At 41.7% G+C, this 26,528-nt stretch overlaps 1 protein-coding gene across 2 annotated transcripts in view; it reads left to right on the forward strand.

The window, feature by feature from the left end:
- Window positions 1-19,943, forward strand: part of mbd2 (methyl-CpG binding domain protein 2) — a 29,651-nt gene extending 9,708 nt beyond the window's left edge. Inside the window, exons 3-7 of one of the 2 annotated variants that reach the window (XM_086300041.1) lie at window positions 959-1,099; window positions 2,937-3,027; window positions 3,115-3,292; window positions 11,444-11,572; window positions 19,249-19,943. In XM_086300041.1, the coding sequence (XP_086156167.1) occupies window positions 959-1,099; window positions 2,937-3,027; window positions 3,115-3,292; window positions 11,444-11,561 (528 nt within the window). In that variant the 3' untranslated portion in view covers window positions 11,562-11,572; window positions 19,249-19,943. The remainder of the gene's footprint in view (window positions 1-958; window positions 1,100-2,936; window positions 3,028-3,114; window positions 3,293-11,443; window positions 11,573-19,248) is intronic. The other variant, XM_086300042.1, reaches the window with a different exon arrangement.
- The last annotated feature ends 6,585 nt before the right edge of the window (window positions 19,944-26,528 follow it).

The following is a 26,528-nucleotide window of genomic DNA, read 5'->3' on the forward strand; positions in this document are numbered from 1 at the left end:
TTTGCCTTTTCTCTGCGGCACACAAATAGGGGAACCACTTAGGTGGTCTTGACTACAGACCTGGTAAGTTCACATGTAAACTGTGGAGAAGTTAAGGAGAATTAGGGTGGGATTTTTTCCCACAGTTGTCCTTTCATACATGAAGCACAGCAGGAAATAGTCAGTTTTCTAACTGCTGGAAATGACTACTGCTGGAAATGACTGGGAGATGACGCCTACTCGCTGGCGGTGAATGTCTGGTTTTGGCTAGAAGAGTTCAGAGCTGCAGTGCATGTATGAAACAGCTTCAGACTAGATAAATCCTCCAGATCGGCCTCTGTAGAGACTGTAGATTGAAGGTGTGAAATGTATTTTAAATGTGTCTGGGCAAAAACACATTGTGCTCAGTTAGAGTAAAAAGTGCTTTATAAGTATCAATCCATTCAACATTTACTGTGATCACTGACTGTAATCAAACATAGACTGTGTATGGTTGTTTAAGTGGATAAAGTGTGGACCAATCAGAGGTGGAGTAGGGTGAAAAAAATAGCGCCTGCGGAGAGAGGCGAGCCATAGCAAGATTTACTTGCTAAACGGATAATCTACACATCCTCAGTGTTAATTTCAGCATGTATGTGTTTGTGTGTGTGCTGTATGGACACGGTTCGCAACCCTGTACTGCTGCTCTTCACACTTCATTACTTATGGGCACAGAGACACACAAACACGCACTTCCTGTTGTTGTCTCAGCTTAGAGTTAACCCTTTAAGCTTACATCAAACACTCACAGAAACAACCACAGGTTTAATATTTCTGCCTCATGTATAGGAAGGTAAATGTGACCTGTAAGGAAGAAAAGAACAGGAGAAAGCTAAAGTAAAAGAAGGATAAAAGGGAGGAAGGACAAGAAGGTGGGAGGGAAGTCAGGGAGCAAAAGAAACCAAACACCAACATTCAGATTCGTGTCTGTCTTATGCAGGGAGGGAAACCAGACCTGAACACAGCTCTGCCCATCAGACAGACGGCCTCCATCTTTAAACAGCCCGTTACCAAGGTTACGAGTCACCCCGGAAACAAGGTGAAGACAGACCTGCAGCGAGCGATCGAGCAGCCCAAACAGGTGAGACGCTGAAACACACACACAAATACACATACAGGTAATTCAGGAGGGCGAGGTCAGGCTCTTACATAAGGCTGTGAGGAGGAGAAGAGTGTAATGACAGCTGGAACCACTAGAGGGTGCTGAAGCATCATGGGAAAAGCAGCACACGGAGGACTGAATGATGATTGGAGGGAGAGAAATATGTTGGGTAGAATGATACTGTTAATGAAAGGTGATAAAATATGCATTTAAGCCCCACAGTTCTTCTATTCTAAGACATTCATTTGGGTTCACAGACTAGATGAAAATGAGCTCTTTTTCTGCCACTGAACAGTAAGAGGTTAGCATCCATCAGACTGCCTGCAACATCTTTAGAGCTAGAGTCCAACTTACCCCTCAGTATCGAATTTTTTCCTTGTTGGAACTCTTCACTATAAAAGTTTTTAACAACAGTACTGTTGTCTTTTAACTCTGTCCAGTTAAAGCAGAGCAGCAGGAAAGGAACCTGGTTCCATTATCCTGTTAACATCCTCCAGGTCCCTGCTGACCCATCTACATCCAGCCCTGTTTAAAACCTTAAACCATGAGGCTAACATTAATGTGTGAGTGATGGTTTGAAAGAGGAGTGAAAGAAGCCATCTATGTCCACTGTGAACGACCATCTTTGAACAGAGGTGGTGGTTTACGACACCAACTGTCTGCCATCTATAATCCAGTTTTGAGATCCATTTCCAGGCGCCTTAACGCCCACTCACATCCTGGGCCATCTGACCTCAGGAAATCACATGATAGGGTGGGGCCAGGTTTCACAGTGAGTTCACCCGAAACATCGGCTGAATGTGACCCACACCCGCTTTCACACCTTAACAAATGTGATTAGATAGAGGATCAACAGGGGGTTCATGACCCTCTAGGGGGACACTCCCATACGGCTTAAATCGGGGACTTTCCACAATTTGACCTTAGAACTAAAGAAGCTTCTCGGATGAGAGGTGAAACGTCTTCAAGTAACTTAAAGAAGTCCAGACGCTTTTCTTTCCAAGCTCAATATACTTAGTCTCTGAATGAATGTGCAGCATTAATGCTTTTGGGCTGGCTTGAGTTTTTAGATGTGAATAAACAGATCTGGTAAGCAGGATGGTCTGTGGAGTTTAGGCTATATTTCTCAGATTTCTTTCCTTCTATGCACTTGTCATTGACTCAGGTGTGCAGATTTTCTTAAATTTGTTATTTGAATAAACTGATCTGGCCACTCAGATCTTTGCATTTGTGCTTGTAGCTCAAAATATGCAGCAGCACTGAATATACAGTGATATGTAAATAGTAAATAATACTATTTTACCTCTGCCTCACAGTTAGATTCTGCTCTGGGTCAGTCAGCTTACTGAACCGATTTCTCTGCCTCATCAGATATGATCCCAACTCTGCCAACAACAGCTCAAACGATCCCACTGACATCCAAAAATATGCTGTCATGCAGCTTCGACTCCTGGATCAAACCAGGAAATTCTCTTGATAATTGAATGAACTCAGCGCCACTTTTTCACAACCCGCCCAGCGTGCGATGGCCTTTAGGGTTAGGTTGGATTTCAGCTGCATGCTGAGTCAAATATAGAGAATCTAGAAGATCTTTTAAAAATTTACCTTTGCTTTGTAGTTCATCTAAGATTTCCATTTGAGCATTTCAAACAGGAATTTCTGATTCTAACCCTTACCCTGAACAATTTCATGAGGCCTGATGGACATTAAGAGTTTAAAGTATTATATTTGAAAATGTCTTGAAAATGAACAAGCAAAACTAATCAAAAACCAGTGAGATGATCAGATAAACAGCTGTCTGTCTGTCTGTCTGCAGCTGTTTTGGGAGAAGAGGTTGAAAGGTCTGCGGTCATCAGACGTCACAGAGCAGGTCCTGCGTACCATGGACCTGCCCAAAGGATTGCAGAGTAGGTCTCCAACAACAGCTTGAATCCAGTCCTTCAGCCTGTCTTGACCTCTGACACATCTCTTGATCTCGTTCTCTCATTGGACAGGTGTCGGTCCAGATGCGAGTGACGACACCCTGCTGTCGGCCATCGCCAGCGCTCTGCACATGAGCTCAGCTCCGATTACGGGACAGACGTCTGTAGCGGCTGAGAAGAATCCGGCAATCTGGCTCAACACGTCCCAGCCGCTCTGCAAGGCCTTCACCGTCACCGACGAGCACATCCGGTAAGACCCACAGTCCTCAAACAGTCTTTGTCCCCCCTCAGCTCTCAGTCACTACAAGGCATTCGGCTGATTGTAACCAAAGAGGGAGAAGTGCATGCTTCTCCCTCTGACATGAGCACTTGAAGCCGTGCTAAAATGCTAATGTTTGTGCCAGCTCTCTGTGAACCCAGCTCTAAAGATTAATTTGGAACAGGGATTTTCATATTGAGAGGTGAAAGATACAATCAACACACACACACAGATACACACAGCTTAAGAAGGCAATTATGGTACTTTAAAGCTTTGAGTGTCCTGTTGCTGCATTTTTAGTTGTAATTAGTGCTTCTTGTGAGTCACAACTAATCAGAGTTCAAAGACATGATACACAGTGTGACTTACACTTTCCAAGGAGATCATTATCTTTGAAGTCCACTGCAAACAAACATACACAAACATGTTAAGAGCTCCGGGGCTTGTTTAAAAGTTTTCTTCAGTATCAAAGTAATGCAGTGGTAGCTGTCTGTGCTTCGGTGGAAATACTGTAAGCCAGACCTTTTAACAAATAGTAAATTTGGCATGCTTCTTGTATCGTCCGTTTATTTTCCTCCACTTTTCTTATGTCGGCTTTCAGAAGAATATTCCAGACATGCTTCTCCAGCAGAGCTTTTCAGTTCCCATTTGGGGAGATGAGGTGCTCCCCGGCCAGATTAGATATTTAAACCCTTTCCAGCAAGTTCAGGTTCTGTCCCTGGGGGGGGCTCTACTCTCATCTGGGTATGCCCAGAAAACCTCCAAAGGCAGATATCTAGGAGGCATTGTGATCAGCTGCCTGAACCATCTGTGTTGGCTCCTTTCAACACCTAGGAGCAGTGTCTCTACTCCGAATGTTCAAGCTCCTTTCGCATATCTCTTGAGCAACCTGTTGAAAAGATCTTAAAGACATTGCATCCAGACAACTAAACAATGCTGAGATTTGTTTAAAATTGAAAGGAGAAAAGCTGAATTCGCAGTTAATTCAACAGATAAACTAACCTCGAAGCAGCAAATATCCATGGACCCTGTTTTCTGGGCATAATCTGACCTGCCAGTCGTTTGCTTTTAACCCTCTGAAGTGTAAATCCTCACATCCAAATCTGAACTCAACCTTAGATTTTGTTGGGAAAACTGACCTTTTTGGGAAAAAGTGAGGAGTTTTTGATGTGTGTCAGGGAGAATCATGATCTTTCCTGGTTGGTGTGAGTTGGGAGAACAATAGAAAAAAGACATACATGTTAGAGAAACAGAGGATTTATGCTTCAGTGGAAATTCTGTGCCACAGCTACATTGTAACCACAAAGTCCTCTGAAGCCCTGTGACCTAACCCACGGTCTAACCTGACGTACACTTCAGTAGAACAACTGCGGTGATTAACCTGTTCGGTACCAGCAATTGCTCCTGTGTATTTCTGCCTATTTTTTTGCTGCACTTTATGGATTCATCAGTGAGACAATAAAAATCATATCCTCAATGTATAAGCATAAATGCTTTCCATGATGACTTAGATCTGAGGGGGTTAAATCAAATCATCCATTTACGTATAAAGTTGGTTTAAAAGCAAAAGGACATCTGAGCAGCTTGGTGAACTTCTCAGACAACCAGCAGATTTAAATCCAGACCTTCTTTTACTGCTGTACCAACGAGTTCCTCCACATGGTTCACAAAGCATCTCTTTAATTGACATCAAATGCAAAATGTCTCCTTTTTATCACATTCAGGGTGAAACAGGGATCCTGGCAGTTAGCTTAACTTGTCAGCGGGTGGATCAAATGGGTGCGTCTCACATTCCTGCACAAGCAGATTACTTCTGATTGGATCGCTTCCAAACTCGTGCTGCTTTTCTGCACAACTTAATTAGTTCTGAGTGGATCTCGTCATCTGTCCAGAATATTTTCACGTTGTTATTATTTCATACATCATAGTTTTTGTCCTCGTGAATTAGTTTTTATTCATCGTCTCGTGGTCATCAGTACAAAAAGGCCATTGACACAAAAGCTGGTGTAAACATTAAGCACTGACTATCCTGAGGCTTGTGCAAGTCGGTGCACCATGACCCAGTAACATAAATGATATAAACATGTTTTTTTTAAAAACATATTTAAAAAGTTGTCAGCTGATAGGGTAGTCTGTGCGCTTGAGTGATCAGACGGTTTCACAACCAAATAAAATGTCAGATGTGTGAAAGCAAGGCAAAGAGACGTGTTTGCATATTTAACGCAGCGCTGAGGTGTAACTGGGACACCGCGTCTAACACGATTTTAGATTGGATGGCTGTGTACGGTTCAGACCTCAGATCAACAGAAAATAGCTGAGTGGGTAAACATGAATTGGAGAATGGCTGAGCCGAGTAAAGGTCTTCGTAATAGACTCAAAAGAAAGACTTTCACCTTTAACTCTTTCACTGCATTTATATGTAAAGGTGATGTTTCTTTAGCCGGTTAACATCCAAGAAGACATTGGTGACCTTGTTCTGTTCATCTGGTCCAAAATAAGTGATCTTTATTATTGCGTTTAAGAATCAGGAGTCCTGCTTTTCTTGTTTTTGTCACTCAGTGACTCAGAGAAGTTGTATTCATCTTCACCTTCAGTGTGTTTGAGCAGGTTTTCCTCCTGAATGATGAAGCTGTTTTTAGTGGCGATTTATTCTGCACTTCTATTTACTAAAACTTGAAAAAAAAAATGTTATCCTTGAACCTTTGTACTTGTGTGAATATTTGCAGAAATTTTAATTGCTGCAAGTGCTCTTAAAAATTCTCTAGTAACTTTTGTGCTGATTTATGTGATTCACTCTTTTTATTACTATGTTTCCCCTCTTACAAATGGAAAAGCTGTAATTTAAAAAAAGGTTTTTTTCTTCTTTTCTCTATTTAGTGCAGTCAGATTTTTCTGCTTCGCTCTCATTCGGCTCAGCATGACCAGCAGCTTATTGTGGCTGCATAACTGACATTTATGACTCTTTAGACCGTCTTTTATCATTTATCAGTATTTCAAATGCTAATTGTGCCCTCAGTTGAATCACACACAGAAGTGACAAATCACACACAGCTCAGCAGAAAGCTCAGAATACACTCAGAATAAAATATTTCAAAATATGACAGTAGCTACAGATCCTTATTGTAGGATAAAGATGCAGACTATAAGCTTCTAACGTTAACGCCATGTGAGTTCCAACCTAAGAGTCTATGTGCAACAGTCATGGACTCATGCTAGCCTTACTTAAACCTCGTTAATTCTTGGTTTTACCCCTAATGGATTGTCACTTTTTCTCACTGGAGCCTCAAAGTGGGCTTTCCTGCATCTGCAGCTAAATTCGTCTTAAGAGATGTTGTCATCACCAGTTTTAAACAGATTGCGTCCATTCAGCTTGTAAGCATCGTCCTTTGATGGACATAAGGCGTTGACGTTCTGCGGGTTTTGTAGATTTAGAAACTCCTCTTTACTTTTTGCACACTTTAAGGGATAGCGTAACAAAGAGAAAACGGGATTTTTTTGTAGTTACAGCTTTGTGTCTCTTCAGGCAAGCTTTGGAAGCCTGAATTTGTCAGTTTTTTCCAATTCGTCCTGACATAACTATTCAAGCTCCAGTGGAACTGGAGCAACCTCAGATCTCACTCCGGTAGTTCTGAGGTTTGTCCGAGCCTCCCAAGGTCACCAGACTTGTTCTTCAGTTGTTCATGTGCTATTTTGACTGTTTTCCTGGACCTGTCGACTGTGTTTGTGCTGTTATGTTTTGAAGCATTTTTAAGGGAATTAGTGGGTCTTATAAGTACGTGTTTCAGACTATCTAAGAAGTTTGTGCTCCAGTTTTGGTGAGTGAAATTCTAGTATTGTACGAGTCTATTACTAATACTGAACAAATAAACAGATGTCTGTGACTTTGTGTCTGCTAGTGTTAGCTAACAGCTAATCTCCTGTCCAAATATCCCAACTTTCAGCACATGTGGTGGAGATGTCCACAAACCAGTTTAAGCAGGTTTAAGCTCCAGTGTATTAATATTAGTGTACTTATAATTTTATTTAAGCCAGGACAACAAAGATTCCGATTTATTTATTTAGTCTCTATTGTTTTTTAATGATTTTAAATGCTCGTGGGCTTGACATTGTTTATCTGGAACGTGAAGTGGATGTTTATCCCAGTTTACTTTTAATGCTCTTTGAGAAGATACAGGTGTGCTCTCTCTACAGTATAGGCCTGATCAATGTTTTTGGCAGATTCTCCAGGTGTTCAGTCAGTTATGGACACATCTGAAGAGTTATTAAAGTGAAAAGCAGCTGTTTCCACTTAATGTCTCATTAATTGTAGATTGCCTGAAAAGCATATCATTTTTCTAGAATATTTTCTGGATCCACTGTATCAGTACAGTAATGCTTGGTGAGTAGGCTAATACTGTATGAGCTAACCAGTGAGATTGAATACAATTATGTGATGCGTTTTCTCTGTTAGACGGTTATGGCGTTTGATGAGCATAGCTGCGTTTTGTGTGTTAGACATGGAAAAATGTAAATTCTCGCTTTCCAGGATGAGACAGATGAGGGTTGATGACTGATGCATGCTGGGTAGGGGGAGTAATCAGTTGTAGTGAGAGGGGAGGATGAGAAGGTGATGAGATAGGAGACAGACAAGGAGAGATGAGGAGAAATGAAGCATGAAGGGAGTCGAAGGGGGGTGGGGTGGGGGGGGAGGCCACATTGGGAAATTAACATGAAACATGTGATTCAATTTAATATCAAACTGCTAAATAAGTTTTGAGCCAAAAATGTTCAAAGCCTGTTCTTATCTGCTCTGAATGACCTGCATATGGGAGGTTGAAGACATTGGCATTTTAGCTACAGGTCATGATTACCTCCATTATTACTATGATTCCCAGGAAGTATGTGGTTCTTCCTCTACGTGCCAAAAGCTACAGCCTGTTTAATGGCCACTTCAGGTTGACTCCAAAGATGTAGGTAGAAACTTACAGCCTGATACGAAAAGTGGTTTGATCTCTACAGCTTTGTTTGTACTCCCACAACTATATACATGGTGGTGTTTAGAAATTCATTAGTCTGGATAAGTTAGCAACACAGGCGGCTGTAGCTGTCAGCTAGCTGTTTGCTAGGTGTCTGTCAACTCAGCTATTTTGAGGCGCTGAGCTGGATTTCTGAACGGTGTGATATGGTAAATGGTAAATGGCCTGTATTTATATAGCGCCTTACTAGTCCCTAAGGACCCCAAAGCGCTTTACATATCCAGTCATCCACCCATTCACACACACGTGATGGCAGCTACATTGTAGCCACAGCCACCCTGGGGCGCACTGACAGAGGCGAGGCTGCCGGACACTGGCGCCACCGGGCCCTCTGACCACCACCAGTAGGCAACGGGTGAAGTGTCTTGCCCAAGGACACAACAACCGAGACTGTCCAAGCCAGGGCTCGAACCGGCAACCTTCCGATTACAAGGCGAACTCCCAACTCTTGAGCCACGATCGCCCCATATCCCTGTGCTGGGTTTGTTGCTCATCATCATAATAATGTTGGTCCAAGATCAACAATAACAACTGACCAGTCATGTAGTTGTGATGTCACAGCTTTGTAATATGGGAGAAAAAAGTGTTTTTGTTTATATAAAACACTCTTCTGGATGTGTTTTCTTTCTAGTTAGCTTCTTGGCTAATGCTAACTGAGTGCTCAGTACATATTTATCCTACACAAAACCATAGATAGGACACCAGGATTTCTTGATTTATAAGGACATCAGGGCTCCTACTTCCTATTTGCTTTGAATGCCTGTGGGCTTGATATAGTCTAATTTATCTGAAAAGTGAAGCAGCTGATTCTCCAGTATCATCCTGTTGCTCCTGCTGTCTGTGTTGCCAGACCAGGGTCCCTATAAAGCACGAATGCAATTAATACATGCTGACAGCAGGAGGCACTGTGGGGACACACATCTGGCTGTATATATATATGTGTGTGTGTGTGTGTGTGTGTGTGTCCAGTGGAAAACACTGGGGAGAACAGCTGGCCAAAGCCATTACAGCAGAATCACTCGAATACCTCACGAGATCCTTCCCTCCCATCTTCTCTCCTCCCCCTTTTTCTTCCTATTTTCTTCTCACCTCTTTTACTCCCTTTCCCTTCGTTCTTTTCCATTCATTCCTTCCTAATCTTATTTTGTTTTCATTTATTTTTTCTGTGCTCCTTTCCTTTTCCCCTTGTAATCCTTTCTTATATTTCTTGATGTTTTTCTTCCATCCACTTCTCCTTTCTTTACTGTTTCATTCTTTCTTACTTTATCGGCGTCATCCTTCCCATGTTTCATCCCCCTCTTCCTTTGTTTTCCCACCTTCATCTTTCATCCCATTTCCACCCCTCCTCCTCCTCTGTTTTCCTCCATCCCTCCTCCTCGTATTCCTTTCCTTATCTCTCCCCTCCATTAATTTCCCATTCTCTCCCTCTTACCTCCTCTTTCTCTCTTTCCTTCTCCCTCTCTCTCTCTCTCTCTCTCTCTCTCTCTCCAGTTGAATGTGCTTGTCATCTTAAATTGCTCTCATTCCTTTCCTCTCCCTCCTCTTCCTCATCTTTCCACCACCTCTTCCTCCTGTGGCACATCAGGCCAACACAGCTCTGTTTTTGAAATCTCACGTTTTCATTTTGGGTAGCTTATTCATATCTTTCTCCCGCTGTTTGACACAATTTCTATTTTTTTTTTATCTCCGTTTTTAATTAAGAGTCTTATTTATCCCATGAAAAGCATCTTTCGATTGACTTGACTGTGTTTTCTTTCTTGATCCAGATTCAGTCTCAGATGTACACATGAGGCTGAGTCTGTGTTCTGTAAAGGATGGTTCAGCACAGAGAGAAAAGCTTACACGTTTGCTTTAAAGTAACTTTGAATTTTAAACTCAGTCTGATTAATGGCTCAATCAAGAGTAGAATTCATCTGCAAAAGTATGTGGACAGCCAGAAATTCATCACCGTGACCATGTGCGACATAATGTCTTCATTTTGATTACATCAGAATGGGTTTTACAGTCTGGTGTTTACATGCACAAATACATTTAATTACAACAGTATTTTTATATAAAAGTGATAAATATGTCCTCAGTTTGTCTTCTTCAGTGAAGATCATTGGATAATAACACAACAACCAGTGAGTATTCTGGATAAGTGTCCTGGATAATTCTTGTTTTTGAACCAGAGTGATCAAAATGTAGAAAGTGGATAAAGCATTTTATTCAGTATGAATAATGCATAACCAAGCACATAAACTTAGAAGCACGTTGCATCTTTTAAATATCCGACAACTGGAACAGACTTACTTTCAGTTTTTCACTAGAAGTCCTACAGTTTTCTGCATAGACTTTGAGTGTAACTGCTTCGTGTTTAATGTGAGCACACCACACCAGGGACCACAATTTACAAAATGAACTTGGTGTCATGTCCAGTAAGACTTGACCTAGCGACTGAGGCCATAAACTCAGCAGGAAAGTGCTTGCAGTACTCATAAATCAAGTGAACCTGTAGCCATTTTCTACACAGCTGCAGCTCTGTGAGTCGCCCCCTGCTGGCTGATAAAAAGGATGCATATTTGAGGCAAAATAATTCGAGTTTCCATACCCAAAAGCTATGTGCATCTGTAATATCCAGTCATGACACAAAATACAAGGTTAAGATGAAACTATTGAAATAGCAAAAAAAATGAAAAAACAAAACAAAAACAAAAACACTGTGATGGACGCGACCAATTCTTGTAGGCTGATACATGCATCCAATCAGCCAGTAGGACTGGACACACAAAATCAGAACTGTGTACTCTAATTTTATTCATTTTTAATGTAGGTGTCACTTTCTATGATTTATGTTTTCTGTTCATCATCGTTGTATTAAGATTTAGTGCTTGAGGTGCAGGATTAGTCTGCAGGCTTTGATACATTTGCTCTGATTAATAAAGTTGCTTAAGGTTTGTATTTTATAAAAATGGTCTTTATATGAAATTAAAACTGTCAGGAGAAACCAGCAGACTGTGGACTACGAGTAATAGTAAAGACATCTTAATAGAAAAAGACGTGTGTGTGTGTGTGTGTGTGTGTGTGTGTGTGTGTGTGTGTGTGTGTGTGTGTGTGTGTGTGTGTGTGTGCGCGTGCGTGCGTGCAGGGAGCAGGAAATGAAAGTGTACCAGGCCAGGAGGAGTCTGGAGAAGGCACTGATGGCTGACAGTTTGGCGCGGGCCGCCGAAAACACCCGAGAGCTGCTCGAGGGGAAGAAGGCCTGAAGACAAGACAGGTGAGATGTGGGGGAAATGAGTATGAACGGGTTAAAGACGTCGTCTCCAATGTGCACATGAGCTGCCGATAGGACTGGACAGATGACGTTAACCGGTAGTCATGGTAACTCAACGTGCTTTCCAGAATAGGAGAGCCGGAGGTGAAATATCTGTGAAAGACAGGAAATAAAGTTTCTGTGGAGTGATTTTTAAGCAGTGTCACAGGTCACTGCTGTGAGCAGCTTGTTACAGTGTGTAGTTAAGTTTTAATAACCTCTGGTGGCCACGTGAAGAAGTGTTAGAGACTTTTTAAAGTTATCTCACTCTGTGATGCAAGATAGGCAAATAAAAGTCACATGATCTGCCTGGCAAACAAACCCCTAGGATCAAAAAGCAAACAAAGCAAACAACATGAATCAAACAGGAACAAGGAATAAATAGAATAATATATAACCTTTAAATGTCTTGAATGATGCAGAACCTTATGTATGTGTGTGTGTGTGTGTGTGTGTGTGTGTGTGTGTGTGTGTGTGTGTGTGTGTGTGTTTGGTGAGACTTGTTGTGAATGCTGATGAGATTCTCAGCGTCTGATTGAAACTCAGCTATGTAGCAGCGCAGCAGTGTGTCTGTGTGTGTGATTGATGGGCTGTGGGGTTGTGTGCGTGTGTGTGTGTTTCGGTGGCTAATGTGTGTGTTGTATTACAGTTTGTTTGGTTATTGCCTATGTTTCACTCTGCGGAGCCCGTAAACAAATCCAGATTAAAAAACATTTACTTTCAGAAGTTCACACAGCCATCCATCATCTCGCCCATTTTCCGGCTGCTTATCCAGGTCAAGGTCGCCGTGGCAACGGGACGGCGCAGCAGACCAGAGGCTGTTTTCAGAATGAAAAGGTTTTTGCTGCAGAGTTTCAGACCTCGAAGGGGTTTTACCCACAAAGAAAACTCGAGGAGAACAGACCTGGCTGGTTAAACGTTGGTGTGATTTCTTGAGTCAGTCGGTAAAACTCAAGTGCAGTTTGTCCTGAGGGTGGTGCTAAAGAGCAAATGAGTTAAACGAGTTGATCATGTGGGGTGCAACCTCTGGAGCATAAAAATTAACCTGCAGTTCCTTCATGTCCACTTGAGGCTGGCTACAGATGTGAGGTGTCAATGGTTACAGCCTGTTTGAGTCTCTGTGTCATATTTCTGCTCTGTACATCAAATGGACCGGTACTTATACAGTGCCTTTCTACTCAGTTTGAGCCCTCGGCATCAGTATCTTACTGATACCAAGGATGCTTCAACACAAGGACTGCATGAGCGGGAATCATTCCATCAACCTTCCGATTGGTCGATGGCCCTCTCTCCCACCTGAACCACTACTTAAAGTTTGGGATGTTTCCGCTTTGATTGACTGTTGGTTGCTGGTGTTGGAGGCAGGTGTCACCTCAGTTAGTTTGGACTAATGAACATGTTTGAACTGTTGGTGCCTGCTGGCCTTGTAAAACATATTCAAAATACAGACAGTCTTGCTTTATGCTGTTTATCTCAAGATTATGCTTTGAGTATATCTGATCTCGCATTTGACCTCTAAACACTTTCCTGGTGAGTTTATGGACTCAGTCGTTCTGGGTCATAAACACATGAGGAGGATATGACCACAACCAGTGTGTGAATGTGTGGATGACTGGATATGTAAAGCGCTTTGGGGTCCTTAGGGACTAGTAAAGCGCTATATAAATACAGGCCATTTACCTTTTTTTTTTTTTACAACTCATCCGTTATATTCGTTTATATTAGTTTTAAAGCACAAATGTGGTGACAGTGAAAACGCTCAACTCGTGGCTTCAGAGCCATACTTCAGAGGCCAGTGGGTGATGACAGGGCATCTACATTCATGTTTTAAACCATCCACGATCCCTGCAGACTGTTCTTAACTGGATTATTATTGCACTGGTGCAGTCCAACATCACACGTTTCTGCGAGGGAGCTGCAGGTTAAAGACCGGCTAAAGTCCAACCTGACACCATGTTTTCACCTGCACCTCTAGAAAAGTCCAGTACTGCAGTCCATGTGTCTAAACTGTAAATGTCACCTTACTAACCAAAGGTTCCTAGCATCTTCCATTAATGTAGCACTTGACCTTCTAACGGCTCCTCTGGCTCCAGAAAACAAACCAACATGGCGAAGGGCGTAAAGCTGGAGTGGAGTTCCCGTGGCCGTATGCATGTTTCCCGTACGGTCTGTGGGAGGATTCAGCAGCTGAAGCATCAGCATCATGGCGCTCTTCTGTCCGGCACTCGTGTTATATTGCTTTTGTAAGCGTGTCATGATATGTCTGTTGGGTTTTATCTGTTGTTAATAGAGGCTGCAGTTACGTATATGTGTGTGTGTCTTTGTGTGAGTGTGTGTGCTGATGCTTCCTCTAAAAGCTGACAGATAAGGAGGCTTTTTTTAAAGCACATTTGTTTTCTGTGGAGGGAAAATTGTCCATTAATGCAGATTTATGCAGATTGGCTGGATGGAAGTCGTTTGGGCGAAAAGAGCCACTGAGAGTCGAGGAGTGATTACTAATGGGTTTTTATAGCTGGACCAGAGAGAGGGGGCAGTGGGCAGCTTCTCTCTCTCTCTTTGTGTGTATGTGTGTGTTTCTGCTTCGGAGCTGTTGAAACAACCCTTTTAAATCTTTGTCGAATTCTCACATTGTTTGCTTTGCTTCCTGCTGCTCTGACTCTTATTTGTAGCATCCTGCTAATTTATTTATGTTGGTTTTCTGGCTGAGTTGGCTTCTGCCATTCTCTATCTTTTATGCGACCCTTTATATTCTGCGCTTACTCAGAAACATGCTACACTAGGTGGCAATAACACATTACAATACTGCTGCCATGAACGATGGGGGCAAACACATCTAACGGTGCTGTATTCTTTTCTTTGAATGCATCAGTTTTCATTACCAGAAGTGTTGATGTGAGTTATGTTAGTACTGGTACCACACAAAATCATTTATGTGCAGGAAAAACATTACTGTGTGGTTTAATCTATTGTAATGTGAATGATTTAGGTGGAGATGTATATTTTATATGAATAATTGAAATTGACAAAAAAACCTTAAAAAGCCTTAAAAAGTAATTATAGTAAATACAGGTGGGAAGAGGCCCACTTTAGACCCTCTCCTGCATTCTGGCATCTCTGCTACGAAGAGAGAAAGAGGGTGTCTGCTGTTAGTCTGCAGGAAATTTAAAGATGGTGACAAAATAAAGAAGCAGTTTTTTTGCAAACAGATGGGTTTAGGTTTAACTCACTCTTTATTCTACAATCCTTTTAAAGCTAATAAACCTTTGGTCAGTGGTCATAGCTTCTTGCTTCTATGTTTAAGCTCAATGATCAGCTGTTAGCCAAATTTGGCCAAATATTAACAGGTCAGTCTCATTGCATTAGGAGCTATTGTCCATAGCCTGAAAAGACTGAAAAGCGGCGCTGGTTTTTCATGCCTTGTGGGCTTTTTGTGTACTGCTTTTAAGAGTGTAAGAGTTTCTGTGTGAGGTGAAACATTTCTCATTGGCATTTCTGCACTTGTTGGGGTTTGAATTAGGCCTGTGTCCATTTTAGCTTCATGCTGGCACATTTTTAGGCATTAGAAAATGTTACCTTTAAAATGTCATAGATTTGTTTTGGCTTTACAGTTTTTTTCTGTTAAAAACTTTTTCATTTGGGTGTTTAAAAAAAGTAAACAGTGGCTGAAACACCTACCAATGATGCAGTCTGTCAACTGCCTTGATTTTGAGTTTTGATGTAGGACTGTAATCAAAGTTTTACATAACTGCAGAACCATGCATGTTCATCAGCTGGTATATTTATATTAAATTTTTAAAAAATGTCTTTTAAGCTGAAGTGTAATTTGTCAAATTGTGTTATTAATGTGCGATTATCATCCTGATTTCGACCTTTCAATCCCATTTCTGAGCAAATATGAGCCAAAAAGAGCTTCCTTTTCAGCACCACCTTTCTCCACTCAGAGGTCTTCCACAGACATAAAGCTGATATCCATCTCCTCGTGTGACTGTGGGGAAGACACGAAGGAAGAGGATTTCTCTAAACATTGAACTGTTCCTTTAAAATGAGCAGACTGCCGTTTTTATCTGATCGAGACTAAAGATTCACACTGCTGACTGAGGAAAGACTGTGACTGATACAAACACACACCAGCATCTCTCTCTCTCTCTCTCTCTCTGTGTGTGTGTGTGTGTGTGTGTGTGTGTGTGTGTGTGTGTGTGTGTGTGTGTGTGTGTGTGTGTGTGTGTGTGTGTGTGTGTGTGTGTGAATATTAGCTGTGTATCTTGTAATTTCCAGAGGAGCTGATTCAGACTCCTGCAGCATTTTTCAGCTGCTGGTAATTAGTGCATGTTGAGACACAGAGAATTATATGCTTCAAAGTCATTCATGAGGCTGATAACTGCTGAGTGTGTGTGCCCGTGTGCTGTCAGTTAGCTGAATTGCCTCGATTAAGCAGCAGATTATCAGGATTTTCTAATTATTAGGGAGTAATTAAGAGTGAGCTGAGGATTATCAGACCGAAACATGGAAACAGTGAAGGAAGAAAACATTCACATGCATTAATACTGAAACAGTAAAACAAAGAAACACTAACACAGCACAACAAAGAGTTCATCATTAAGTCTGGATTTGGCAAACACTAGCAAATCTGAAGGATGCACAATGGCACAGGAAGGGTCTAAAAATAAATGTTTAACTGTGGGGTTGTAGGTTCAGTTACAGGTAAAGTGAACCAAAATCAGAATTAAGGAGGCAGTCTGAATGAGTTGCTAGGTGATTCAATGGATTTGTCATCATGTAATCAATGATTCAAAAGTAGAAACTGGGGATGAAAAAAAGACTAAAAAGATAAATGACAATAAAAAACAACAACAAAATAATGCAGCTTTAATGCAGATGAGATTTTGTATATTCAGTACTACAGCAACATGGATAACAGTTTCAAGGAGGGATTCTAAATGGTATAAAGACAGATTTAAAGCAAGCCAATTTCATCTTGGAATACCCATCGATTCAAAAACTATTTAGATGCTAGTGATTCAGAAAGAAAGATTTAAAAATGGAAGAAAGGGGAAGGTGAAATAACAAAATTATTAAAAATTTAAAGATGTTGGGATTCAGTATGGTTCAGTAAATGAATAGAAATAAAAATGCCTACTGGACTGCATAGGTTAATAGTACAGTTTGAATTTAAATTAGGCTAACGAAGGATAAAAAAGGATAGTTAAGAATAAAAAAAATGGTGTAATCAAAAAATTAAAAACATAAAATTAGAGATGGGATTGTTTAAAATTTAAAACCATTTAAAGGAGGAGATTAGATGCAGTAAGAGACTACAGGCTACAGACTCAGTTACAGTTACAGGAGTCAAACTGAGGAGTTAAAACGAGTGCAGCAAGAGAGTACAGTTTGCAAATTCAGTACTACACCTATCAAAAAAGAGGTGAGGGGATTATAAATGTCATGACGAGACATTCAAAGTAAGCTAATGAAGGATTCGTCAACATATAAACTAGTGTTGAAAAGAAATACAAAGTAGGGATTCAAAACAGCACAATAAAAATACAAATACAGAGGTTGAGTACTTCAGATGGATTGACTCAAAGTGAGATGAAGGAACGATTCTGAATGGCACAATTAACCTTTTTAAGTAGGCTCGTCATAAAACAGCTGATTCAAAATCGTTAAAAACCAAAGATTGTAAATTGCACAGTGAAAAGAAAATACCAACTGGAGAAAGAAATTGGATTCAATACAATAGAAACATCTAAAATGGGAAGAAGGTGGGATTCCAAATGGCATATTACGAGTTCAAATAGAGAAAAATGTAATCATCTGTAATCAAATTAATAATTAAATTAAATGGAAAAGTAAGCTTAAATGGAATAGTGAGACCAGTATAGGGCTGAGAACTGAAAGAACGGGGTGATTCCGTATATAAACAAGGGAGGACTCAAACAAGCCTCAATGAATGACAAATTGCGTGAAGGAGGGAATCAAATGGCACAATTAAATATTTAAAACAGAAGGTACAGAGGGCGACTACAATGGCAAATAAATAATTCAGGATGGTAATTAACAGGGATGACTAAAGTTAGAGCTCAAAGTGGCAAAGTGAAAGCATCAATAGGGGTTCAAAGCGGCAGGATGATTGATTCAAAAGAGATTTATGATGGAAAATGGAAATGAAATGAAGGAGGAAGGATTTGAAAATGCCACAATGATGGATTAACAATGGCTTAATTAGACATTTGAAAGCTCAAGGATGAGAATAAAAATGGATTTTGTTCTGTATTAAAAAAATGGGGATTCACAATGGCACATTGGGAAAATTGAAAACTTAGTGGTCAGCAGTGTGGTCAAACGTCTTTGTTAGGCTGAGGAAGACGGGGAGGCTGAGGAGGAGGAGCAGGAGTAGAACATATGATGTGTGTGATATCACCTCTTCTCTCCTGCTGAGCGAACGCTTCACTCTGATGTTTGATATATTATTAAAATGTTTTCTGTACAAGCAAAAGGGTCCTAGTTGTCCTAATTGTAGCTCCACCCTCCTCGTTATTGTACCAAGGAGGAGGAGGAGAAGGTGGGGTGGGGTTAATGGAGGAGTTAATGATTAACATGGAAGCTCAGTGCATTAATTGGATATTTCAATGTGTACAGAGGCGAATGTTTATTATTCTGCAGGAGGAGGGAGACACACGGCAGTTAGTTTGGGGGATTTTATTAAGATGAACTTAATGAGTCAATTTGGGGTTTATAGAGAAGGAAGTGGGAGGCAGAGTTTTATTCAGAGGTCTCCACAGAGCCTCACAATCTATTTGTTGGGAAGATATCAGTGCTTGCTTGCACTTCATTAATGCCTACACACAAGTGGCAGCTTTTTACCGGTAAATATTTTTTAGGACAGTTTTTCTAAATAATCCCTACCAAACTCAAACATTAATTCCAAGATTTAAAATATCTTCACTTTTCCCAAGAGCATTGTCTTGTCATGCAAAAAGATGGACAAAGGAGGCCTGATTATCATAGAAACTAAAATAGGCTTATCTCATGTAACCACAAGTAAAAATGTAGGTTAAGAAACACACGATCCAAAGGTTTTAATCTCAGGATCAGTGAGTGTGCTGATCAACACGTTCAACAAAGCTGGGTTTTCTTTGTGTTAGCTGAACAAACATTAAAGCCCCAGTCACAGAAACAGGCTAGTACAATAGTGGTAACTTTTTTTCATGTAATCCAGGCTTCTGGTCTCTGGTCACTCTCACATAAACATTTAATGAGGCACATCGGTCAGTTCACTGATTGAGCATTGCTCACTACAGGTTATAAAATGTGTGATTTAAAAGAAAGATATTAGACATATAACATGACATATAGACTAATGATCTAATCATCTCTATTTCAGGCAGAAAAGCACCTAACAGAAAGGGCCTGGCCCACTTAAGGTCAAGCATGCTGTAGGGCTGGGGTAGAGTTAATTTGAACCCAAATGCTTCTTGAATTTATGAAGTGCTAATTTTTTTTTGTTTTTACAGTTTAATTTAAGCAAATAGAAACTGAACTTGAAGGTTGTTTTACAGAACAGCCCATCTTTTAAAGATCTTTCAAACTCAGACGTGAACTGTCATAGTAACTCCTCTTCTTTCTTTGTGTCTCTCTAGAGTTCCTCTGTTTACCAGCCTCAGGGTTATCACCGCCTTCATCTTAATCCAGACAACAAACCAAAAACCAGACCTCCCACAGCCCAAACGTCACCCGTTCTGATCCATTGTTTCCGTGGATGATCGCTTCAACCTTCCTGTTGTGGAGCCTTTTTTGCACTTGACATTTCTAAACATCTGGAAACATTTTTTTTTCCAGAGTCACAGTAGCAACAGTGGGAGCAACAACCACAGCAATAATGACACAATACCAGCAACAATGCCTCTGACATCGGAGGCTACAGTAGCAATAAGTGGAGCCTGAACCAGCTTGAAGCAACCAAAGCCTTTAATCCTCTCTCTGTGCAAACTTTACAACAAGCATTTCTTTTATTGCAGTTTTTCTTTTTAATATAAAGTAGATAAAAAAAACAAAAAAAAAAACAGAATGTACTTAAGAGCAAGTCCTTCATAAAGACCCAAAGTCAGGTTGCAAACTGCTGGATGGCTTTTGCTAACTCTACTAACTTTCATTTTTTGCTCTTTTATGATTTTGGTTCCTTTGTGGTGTCATATGTCAGCTTCAGGGGTTTTAATGAAATAATGAGAATTTACAATTATATGAAATAGAACAATTACTTATTTAAAGATAAATTTTATACCTTCTGAGAACATATGTGTACATTTTCTGGACTGGACTGGAATAAATAATTATATTCAGAGTTATGTTTGTCTTTTTGTTTTTCTCTGAGCATGGAGGCTGTTTCCCCAAAATGAGGCTAAATAGGTCAGATATCGGAAATTGAAGGGAGCTGAAGAAGGTTTATAGTTAATAACACTGTGCAGACCTCCCCCTTCTTGATATGTAGTGGTATTTTCGCCTAGCATCTAAACATTTGTTTTGCCTGAATGGTCACACACCTGGTCTCACATGAAAATCTCCTTCTCTGAAAGGATCTGCAAAGAAGGATGGGATAAACCTCTGTAAATCCCGCTGTGCAAAGCCAGCAGAGACGTTCCCAAGAAGACTGAAAGCTGTAATTGCTGCCAAAGGGATTTATATCAACTACTGAATTAACAATGTGGAATCTGATTTTTAAAATTTTTTTATTTCACTTTAGCTGTATGCGGTTTTCAGTGTATACCGACGGCGTAAACCTATACAAGTAGATTTTAGTGCCATCCCTCTAATTTCACAGTAAGGAGTTAGCAGATCTGGGGCCTTTATCTCTTGGTGCTTATTGCTGTGGCAGATAAATCAAGGTACAGCCGCCAGGAGGCTCCTGCAAATAAATTATGAGGAAAAACCTGGGATGAGAAGTCATTGTTGGAGCTCAAAGAAAAGTTAAGTAATCAGCGGGTAGTTTGTTCTGTCAGACATTTGGCACAAACTGCTCCCAGTCCAGATGTTGGAGTCTGTGTGTGATTGTATTGGTGTTCGTGGTGTTTGTGTGTTAAAGACAGAGTGAGACAAACCAGCCTGCCAGTTCTGGCCTCATTTGCATCTGCTAATGGCTCCATGATGCCGGTTTCTGATCACTGCAACCACACATTTAAAATCCTGCTTCTGTGCCAGATGCTCCTCTCTCCCTCTGCCTCGTTCAGGGATTCCTGCTTCCATCCTGTAACAGCAGCTCCGTCCGTGCTCCGCATGAGAAAACAGCAGCTGAGGTTTGACTGGAGGCAGGAAGCAGCACCAGTAATGATGATTTCAGGTGATAAATCTGGATTTATGCTCAAACTTTACAACCGTGAGCATGCCACTTTAAAACCATGAGCATTACTGTGCTGCTGCTGTGAAAGCTTCCTACATGTGTAGGAAGCTAGCTGCAGACCTTTGCTTCTATTCAGGCACAAGAACACTTCAGTCAGAGATGCTTACAGCACAGTGAGAGGTTGTGAAAAGTCTCTGTCTTTGAGGGGGCTCTTGAAGAATATGAGAGCATGAAAACTTCATATCATAAATAGAAAAAGCTTAACACATCCAAAGAGGATGTGTTAAGCTTTTTTTATGTTTGAGAGGGAAATGCTGTGTGCTGTAAATGTCCGGTCTCATGTTCATACCTACAGCACATCCTAGTAGTATAAATATCTGTTCCATAAAGGTACTCTGGTCTCTGGTGAGAGCCTCAAAATGATTCAAACCATCACTGACCTTTCCAGATAACAAATATGAAATTTTTACTCTTTAAAAGTGGAAAATCTTCACTTTGAATACATGGAATCAATGTAGAGCAAATACTTAATGATGAACTCTTTGCCCTTGGTGAGAGGTGGCGGGAGTGGGTATCCTAGTATTCCCTCGGCTTGCTGCCTGTTGGGGTTTTTCCTGGTGGACGAGAGTTTTGTTCCCTGCGCCTTTGGGTTGGGGAACGGGTCCTGACTGTCGTCTGCGCTTATGCATCAAGTGGTGGGTCAGAGTACCCAGTCTTCTTGGAGTCCCTGGGTGGAGTGCTTGAGAGTGCTCCACCTGGACACTCTGTTATCCTACTGGGAGACTTCTATGCTTATGTGGGCAACGACAGTGAGACCTGGAGGGGCGTGATTGGGAGGAACGTCCTCCAGGATCTGAAGTCCACAGTGTTTTGTTGTTGGACTTCTGTGCAAACCACAGTTTGTCCATAACAAATACCATGTTTGAACATAAGAGAGTCCATAAGTGCACGTGGCACTAGGACATTCCTGGCCGCAGGTCAGTGATCAATTTTCTAATCGTATCGCCAGACCTGCGGCCATATCTTCTGGACACTTGTGTAAAGAGAGCGACTGAGCTGTCAGGATCAGGTAGCGGGGGAAGATGCAGGACAGACTTGGAAAGTGACTGTGCACTGGGAACGCCTGGCAGAGGCCCTGGTTCACGAGATCTTCAATGCAGACCCTCGGCAGAGCTTTAACACCATTCCGAGGGAGACTGGGGCCATTGAGTCTGAATGAACCATGTTCAGCACCTCCATTGCCAAAGCCGTTGCACTGAGCTGCAGCCGCAAGGTGGTTGGTGCCTGTTGTGGTGATAACCCCTGAACCAAATGGTGGACACCAAAGTTGAAGGGAGCTACCAGGTTGAAGAAGGAGCCCTATCGGGCTTGGTTAGCCTGTGGGACTTCGGAGGCAGCTGATAGGTACTGACAGACCAAGCGGAACGCGGCTCAGGCAGTGGCTGACGGAAAAACCCTGGTGTGGGAGGAGTTTGGAGTTACCTTTGTCATCGATTCTGTTGGTAATTTTTATGGACAGAATTTCTAGGCGTAGCCAGGTGGCAGAAGGCTGTCACTTTCTTGTCTCAGAATCTCATCTCATCTTTTTGTGGAAGTTGTGGTTCTGTTGGCTTCATCAGGTAATGGCCTCCAGCTTGCACTGGAGCAGTTTACAGCCGAGTGTGAAGCGATAGGAATGAGAATTAGCACTTCCAAATCTGAGGCCATGGTCCTCAGCCGGAAAAAGGGTGGAGTGCACACTCCAGGTCAGGAACGAATTCCTGCCCCAAGTGGAGAAGTTCAACTATCTCGGGGTCTTGTTTATGAGTGATGGGAGAAGGGAGCGGGAAATCGACAGATTGATGCTGCGGCTGCAGTGATGCGGACGCTATACCGGTCCATCGCGTTGAAGAGAGAGCTGAGTGTATAAGCAAAGCTCTCAATTTATTGGTCATTCTGCATCCCTACCCTCACCTGTGGTCATGAGCTGTGGGTAGTGACTGAAAGAACGAGATTGTGGATACAAGTGGCGGAAATGGGCTTCCTTCAAAGGACGAGGAGTTTGGCCAGAAAAGAGCTGCTGCTCCTCCACACCGAAAGGAGCCAGTTGAGGTGGTTCAGGCATCTGATAACGATGCCTCTGGGTGAGGTGTTCCAGGCATGTCCCGGTGGGAGGAGACCCCGGAGCAGATCCAGGACATGCTGGAGAGATTATATCTCTCGGCCGGCCTGGGAACGCCTTGTTGTTCTCCCAGACAAGCTGGAGGAAGTTGCTGGGGAGAGAGAGGTCTGGGCTTCCCTGGTTAGGCTGCTGCTCCCGCGACCCAGCCCCGGATAAGTGGAAGAAAATACATGGATGGATGTATGGAAAAAAAAGCATTCTGCACAGTTTGCGGATAAAAGTACTCGATTGTGTCCTGTTTTTAAAATGTCACCCTCCTCCTCTTGCATGTTAACAGTCAGAAGTGTAAGATAAACAGGAGAGAAGTTGCAGCTTTCATGTTGCATATTTCATGAATCTGAACATAAAACTGAATCTATGAGCGTGCAGTGGGTTCATCAGCATTTTCAGTCTTTAACCAGCTGTTTCCTCTGGAATTAAAGCAACAAAAAGATAAAATTAATAACAAGCAGAAGAAAAAGGCTCCAGTGCCGAGGAGAGCTGCAGAGCATAATTATCAGGGTATTTGTCACCACGAGCGACCCCTTTCACATACACAAATTAATTGTTTGTGTTTTTAATGTATGAATATTCATGAGAGCGGCTTTAAGGATATAGGGTTAGGGGTTAGAGAATCCATTATATCAATACAAACACAAGCTTGTGTGTGCGTGTTTGTGCAGTCGGCGTTTGTTCTGGTTATTTCTGGATGTCACATCTGATTGTTTCCATCACAACACACACAGCCTAAGTGTACTTTATAGGAAAGCAAATGAGCAGCAGCAGAGTGCATTAAAACAATTTCAAAAGTCTTTTGGCCTATTATGGTTTTCAATTATCCATCCATTCCAATTCAGTTCAATTCAGTTTTGTTTGCATAGTGCCCAATCACAACACTAGTCTTCTCAAGGTGCCTAAATCTCCTTCCGCTACAGAGCTTTGACATAAACAACATGATAAATTCAGTGTCATGTGTATTTGTTAGCCAAGCATTTCTGAAATGAGTGAAGCCAATGTGTTTTCAATACATGCTAACTGGCTGTCACATGTTTAAAATACTCTGGGTTTAGTCTTCAGCACTGTGAAACTGCTATTTTCTTGTTAGGGATTCATCTTTTCAATGACTTTTACTGCAACTTTAAAAAAACTTTTGAAAAGCAGATTGGTTGAAATGGCAAGACTGCATCCAGTGGCGGTTTCCTAGCCTGTTTGGCGCCCTGGGTGAACAGTCCCTCTGATCCCTTTACCCCTGGTCCTAAAGTGTATATTTATTTTCTTACTCTTCTTATATTTATTGTTTGTTTACTTGCACTGCTGTAACTGGAGCCTCGTCGTCTCGTCTCTCTATATAGGGCTTTGGAGTTGACGTCATGCCGTAGTGCATTGTGGGATGGGATGTGCCATGTCAGAAGGCAACAAATCAAAACAAACACAGTGTTGGAAGCTGTACTGCCAAAACCATGCTTAAAGTCAGTGCAAAAGACAAAGGGCTGTATCGTGACCGATTGCGCCCAGACGCCAAGAGACGGTACGTGGAAAAAATAGCGTGCATCGGTAATGTGGACCCGTATGAAATAAGGCAGTGGAGTAGAAACCCAGACAGCCTACCACCGTTGTCCTATCCCGATATCTTCGCGTACCTTGTCTATGGAGTCAGCGCATAGGGGAAATCATTTTCGTAATTATAAATCCCTGGAGGCGCACATGTGATTCACAAACTGTTGGGTACAAGATTTGGCCGTTTTTAAGCCTCCACATTGTGAGTACGTTCACCATATGACCAAGATACAGCCAGAGGTTGCACATAACATTGACTTCTCCTCAGCAGCTGCCCCAAAATTTGCTCTAGATGAACGATTCATGATTGATGCCAGCTGTGTGTTGCCATGTAAATAGTTTGCATTTCATGTGTATGTACTTGCTAAGTACATGTGAATAGATCTTGAATTTAAAAAAAATAAACATACTTTTCTTTCTGTTTCATTGAAACCACTTTATAGAAAGTACAATTCTTTACAATGAACTGTACATGCAACACAGCAGTTTTATGAATATTCAACAAGAGCAAGTTTCATTTGGCCCTGGTTTGACAACCACACTGGGGCACATATTCACCAAAACACAGCACACCTTAACAATCTTATCAATCAGTGCTGTCTTCACTCTCACATGATGTGAGTAATCGGATTGGCATTGTAGTGTGTAGCATTTTGAATTTGTTACGCAAACTACCTATTACTCGCTCAACATGAATTCTCAGGTGGGCAATTGCTCTCGTTTGGGGATGGCAGAGAACTTGATATCCGCTCGTCTGACCGCTGCAATCCAAGCCTGACGTCTTCGTTTAGTATTATCGGATACATGAGATCCCTCCCGTTGCCTCCAGGAGGGGAAACAATGAAAAGAGAGCCCATTTTCCAGCTTCTTGCCTTCCCCATCGTGTGATCTACCGTTGCAACCGACAACACAGTGCGTACGAACCATAGCTGATGCTTCCGTGTGTTTTGTCTGGCCTACTGTCATGGCGAGAGGGGGCGTGGCCTCCCTCCCGTGACATCACGCTCCAAAGCCCTATACTGGACTGTATGTAGCATAGATGAGAATAAAGTTTACTTTGACTTCACCAGCAAGCAGGCGCACCGAGGGCTCTCGTGCTCACTTTTCACGTATAAAATTTCGGAAAAACATTGGTACAAATTATAAGTCTGTATCATAATGTCTGGTGTTTTCGTGTTTGTTGTTTTGTTTTTATTTTGTTTTATTTTGCGAGTTGGTTATTAGACGCTGCTCCAGCCAGCCAGAGAATCCCCCGCCGCCCCGCCCTCTCCTCTCTGTGCCGCAAGCAGCAGGCGCACCTCGCAAACTAGGGCGCCCTTACTCCCAGCAAATGAGCGATAGAAAACTGATCGGTGCCTATGCCATCCCTAGTATGCGCTGGCATGACGTCGGGGCAGCATGAGTACGAGCAATTTTTTTTTCTGCCGATGCCCGTGATGCCGCCCCCACCACGATGCCGCCCCGGGCAACCGCCTGTGTCGCCCGTATCAAAAATCGCTACTGACTGCATCTGCAGACTGTAGACGGAAAAGAAGAAAGTATTCCACTATAGGTTTGTGAAATCTGATTTTGAACCATCATATTGAGCAAGGTCCAAATAATCAAATCCACTAATTGTTTCCCATATGGAAAAGAAATATAAAAAACTTATCAGATGCATCAGATGTGGCCTACTTCATATAGTGAATCATATAAGGCTTATATGATTTACTCATGAAAGTGCCCACTTTCATACATTGTTTTAGTAAGTATCCAAAACATACAAGTTTCATTTATATGATTTTTCTAGGGATCTTATATCTGTTTTCACTCTTGTATGCTTTTCATACAAGTTTCACACAAGACAGATACAAACTTTACAAGATTTATATATATCTTTTCCATGGGAA

Source organism: Aulonocara sp. 'chitande type north' Nkhata Bay, linkage group LG7 (assembly GCF_057382095.1).
Source record: "Aulonocara sp. 'chitande type north' Nkhata Bay isolate Kocher_YH1m ecotype deep benthic linkage group LG7, A_spYH_male_GT1.1, whole genome shotgun sequence".
In the NCBI taxonomy this organism is placed as follows: Eukaryota; Metazoa; Chordata; class Actinopteri; order Cichliformes; family Cichlidae; genus Aulonocara; species Aulonocara sp. 'chitande type north' Nkhata Bay.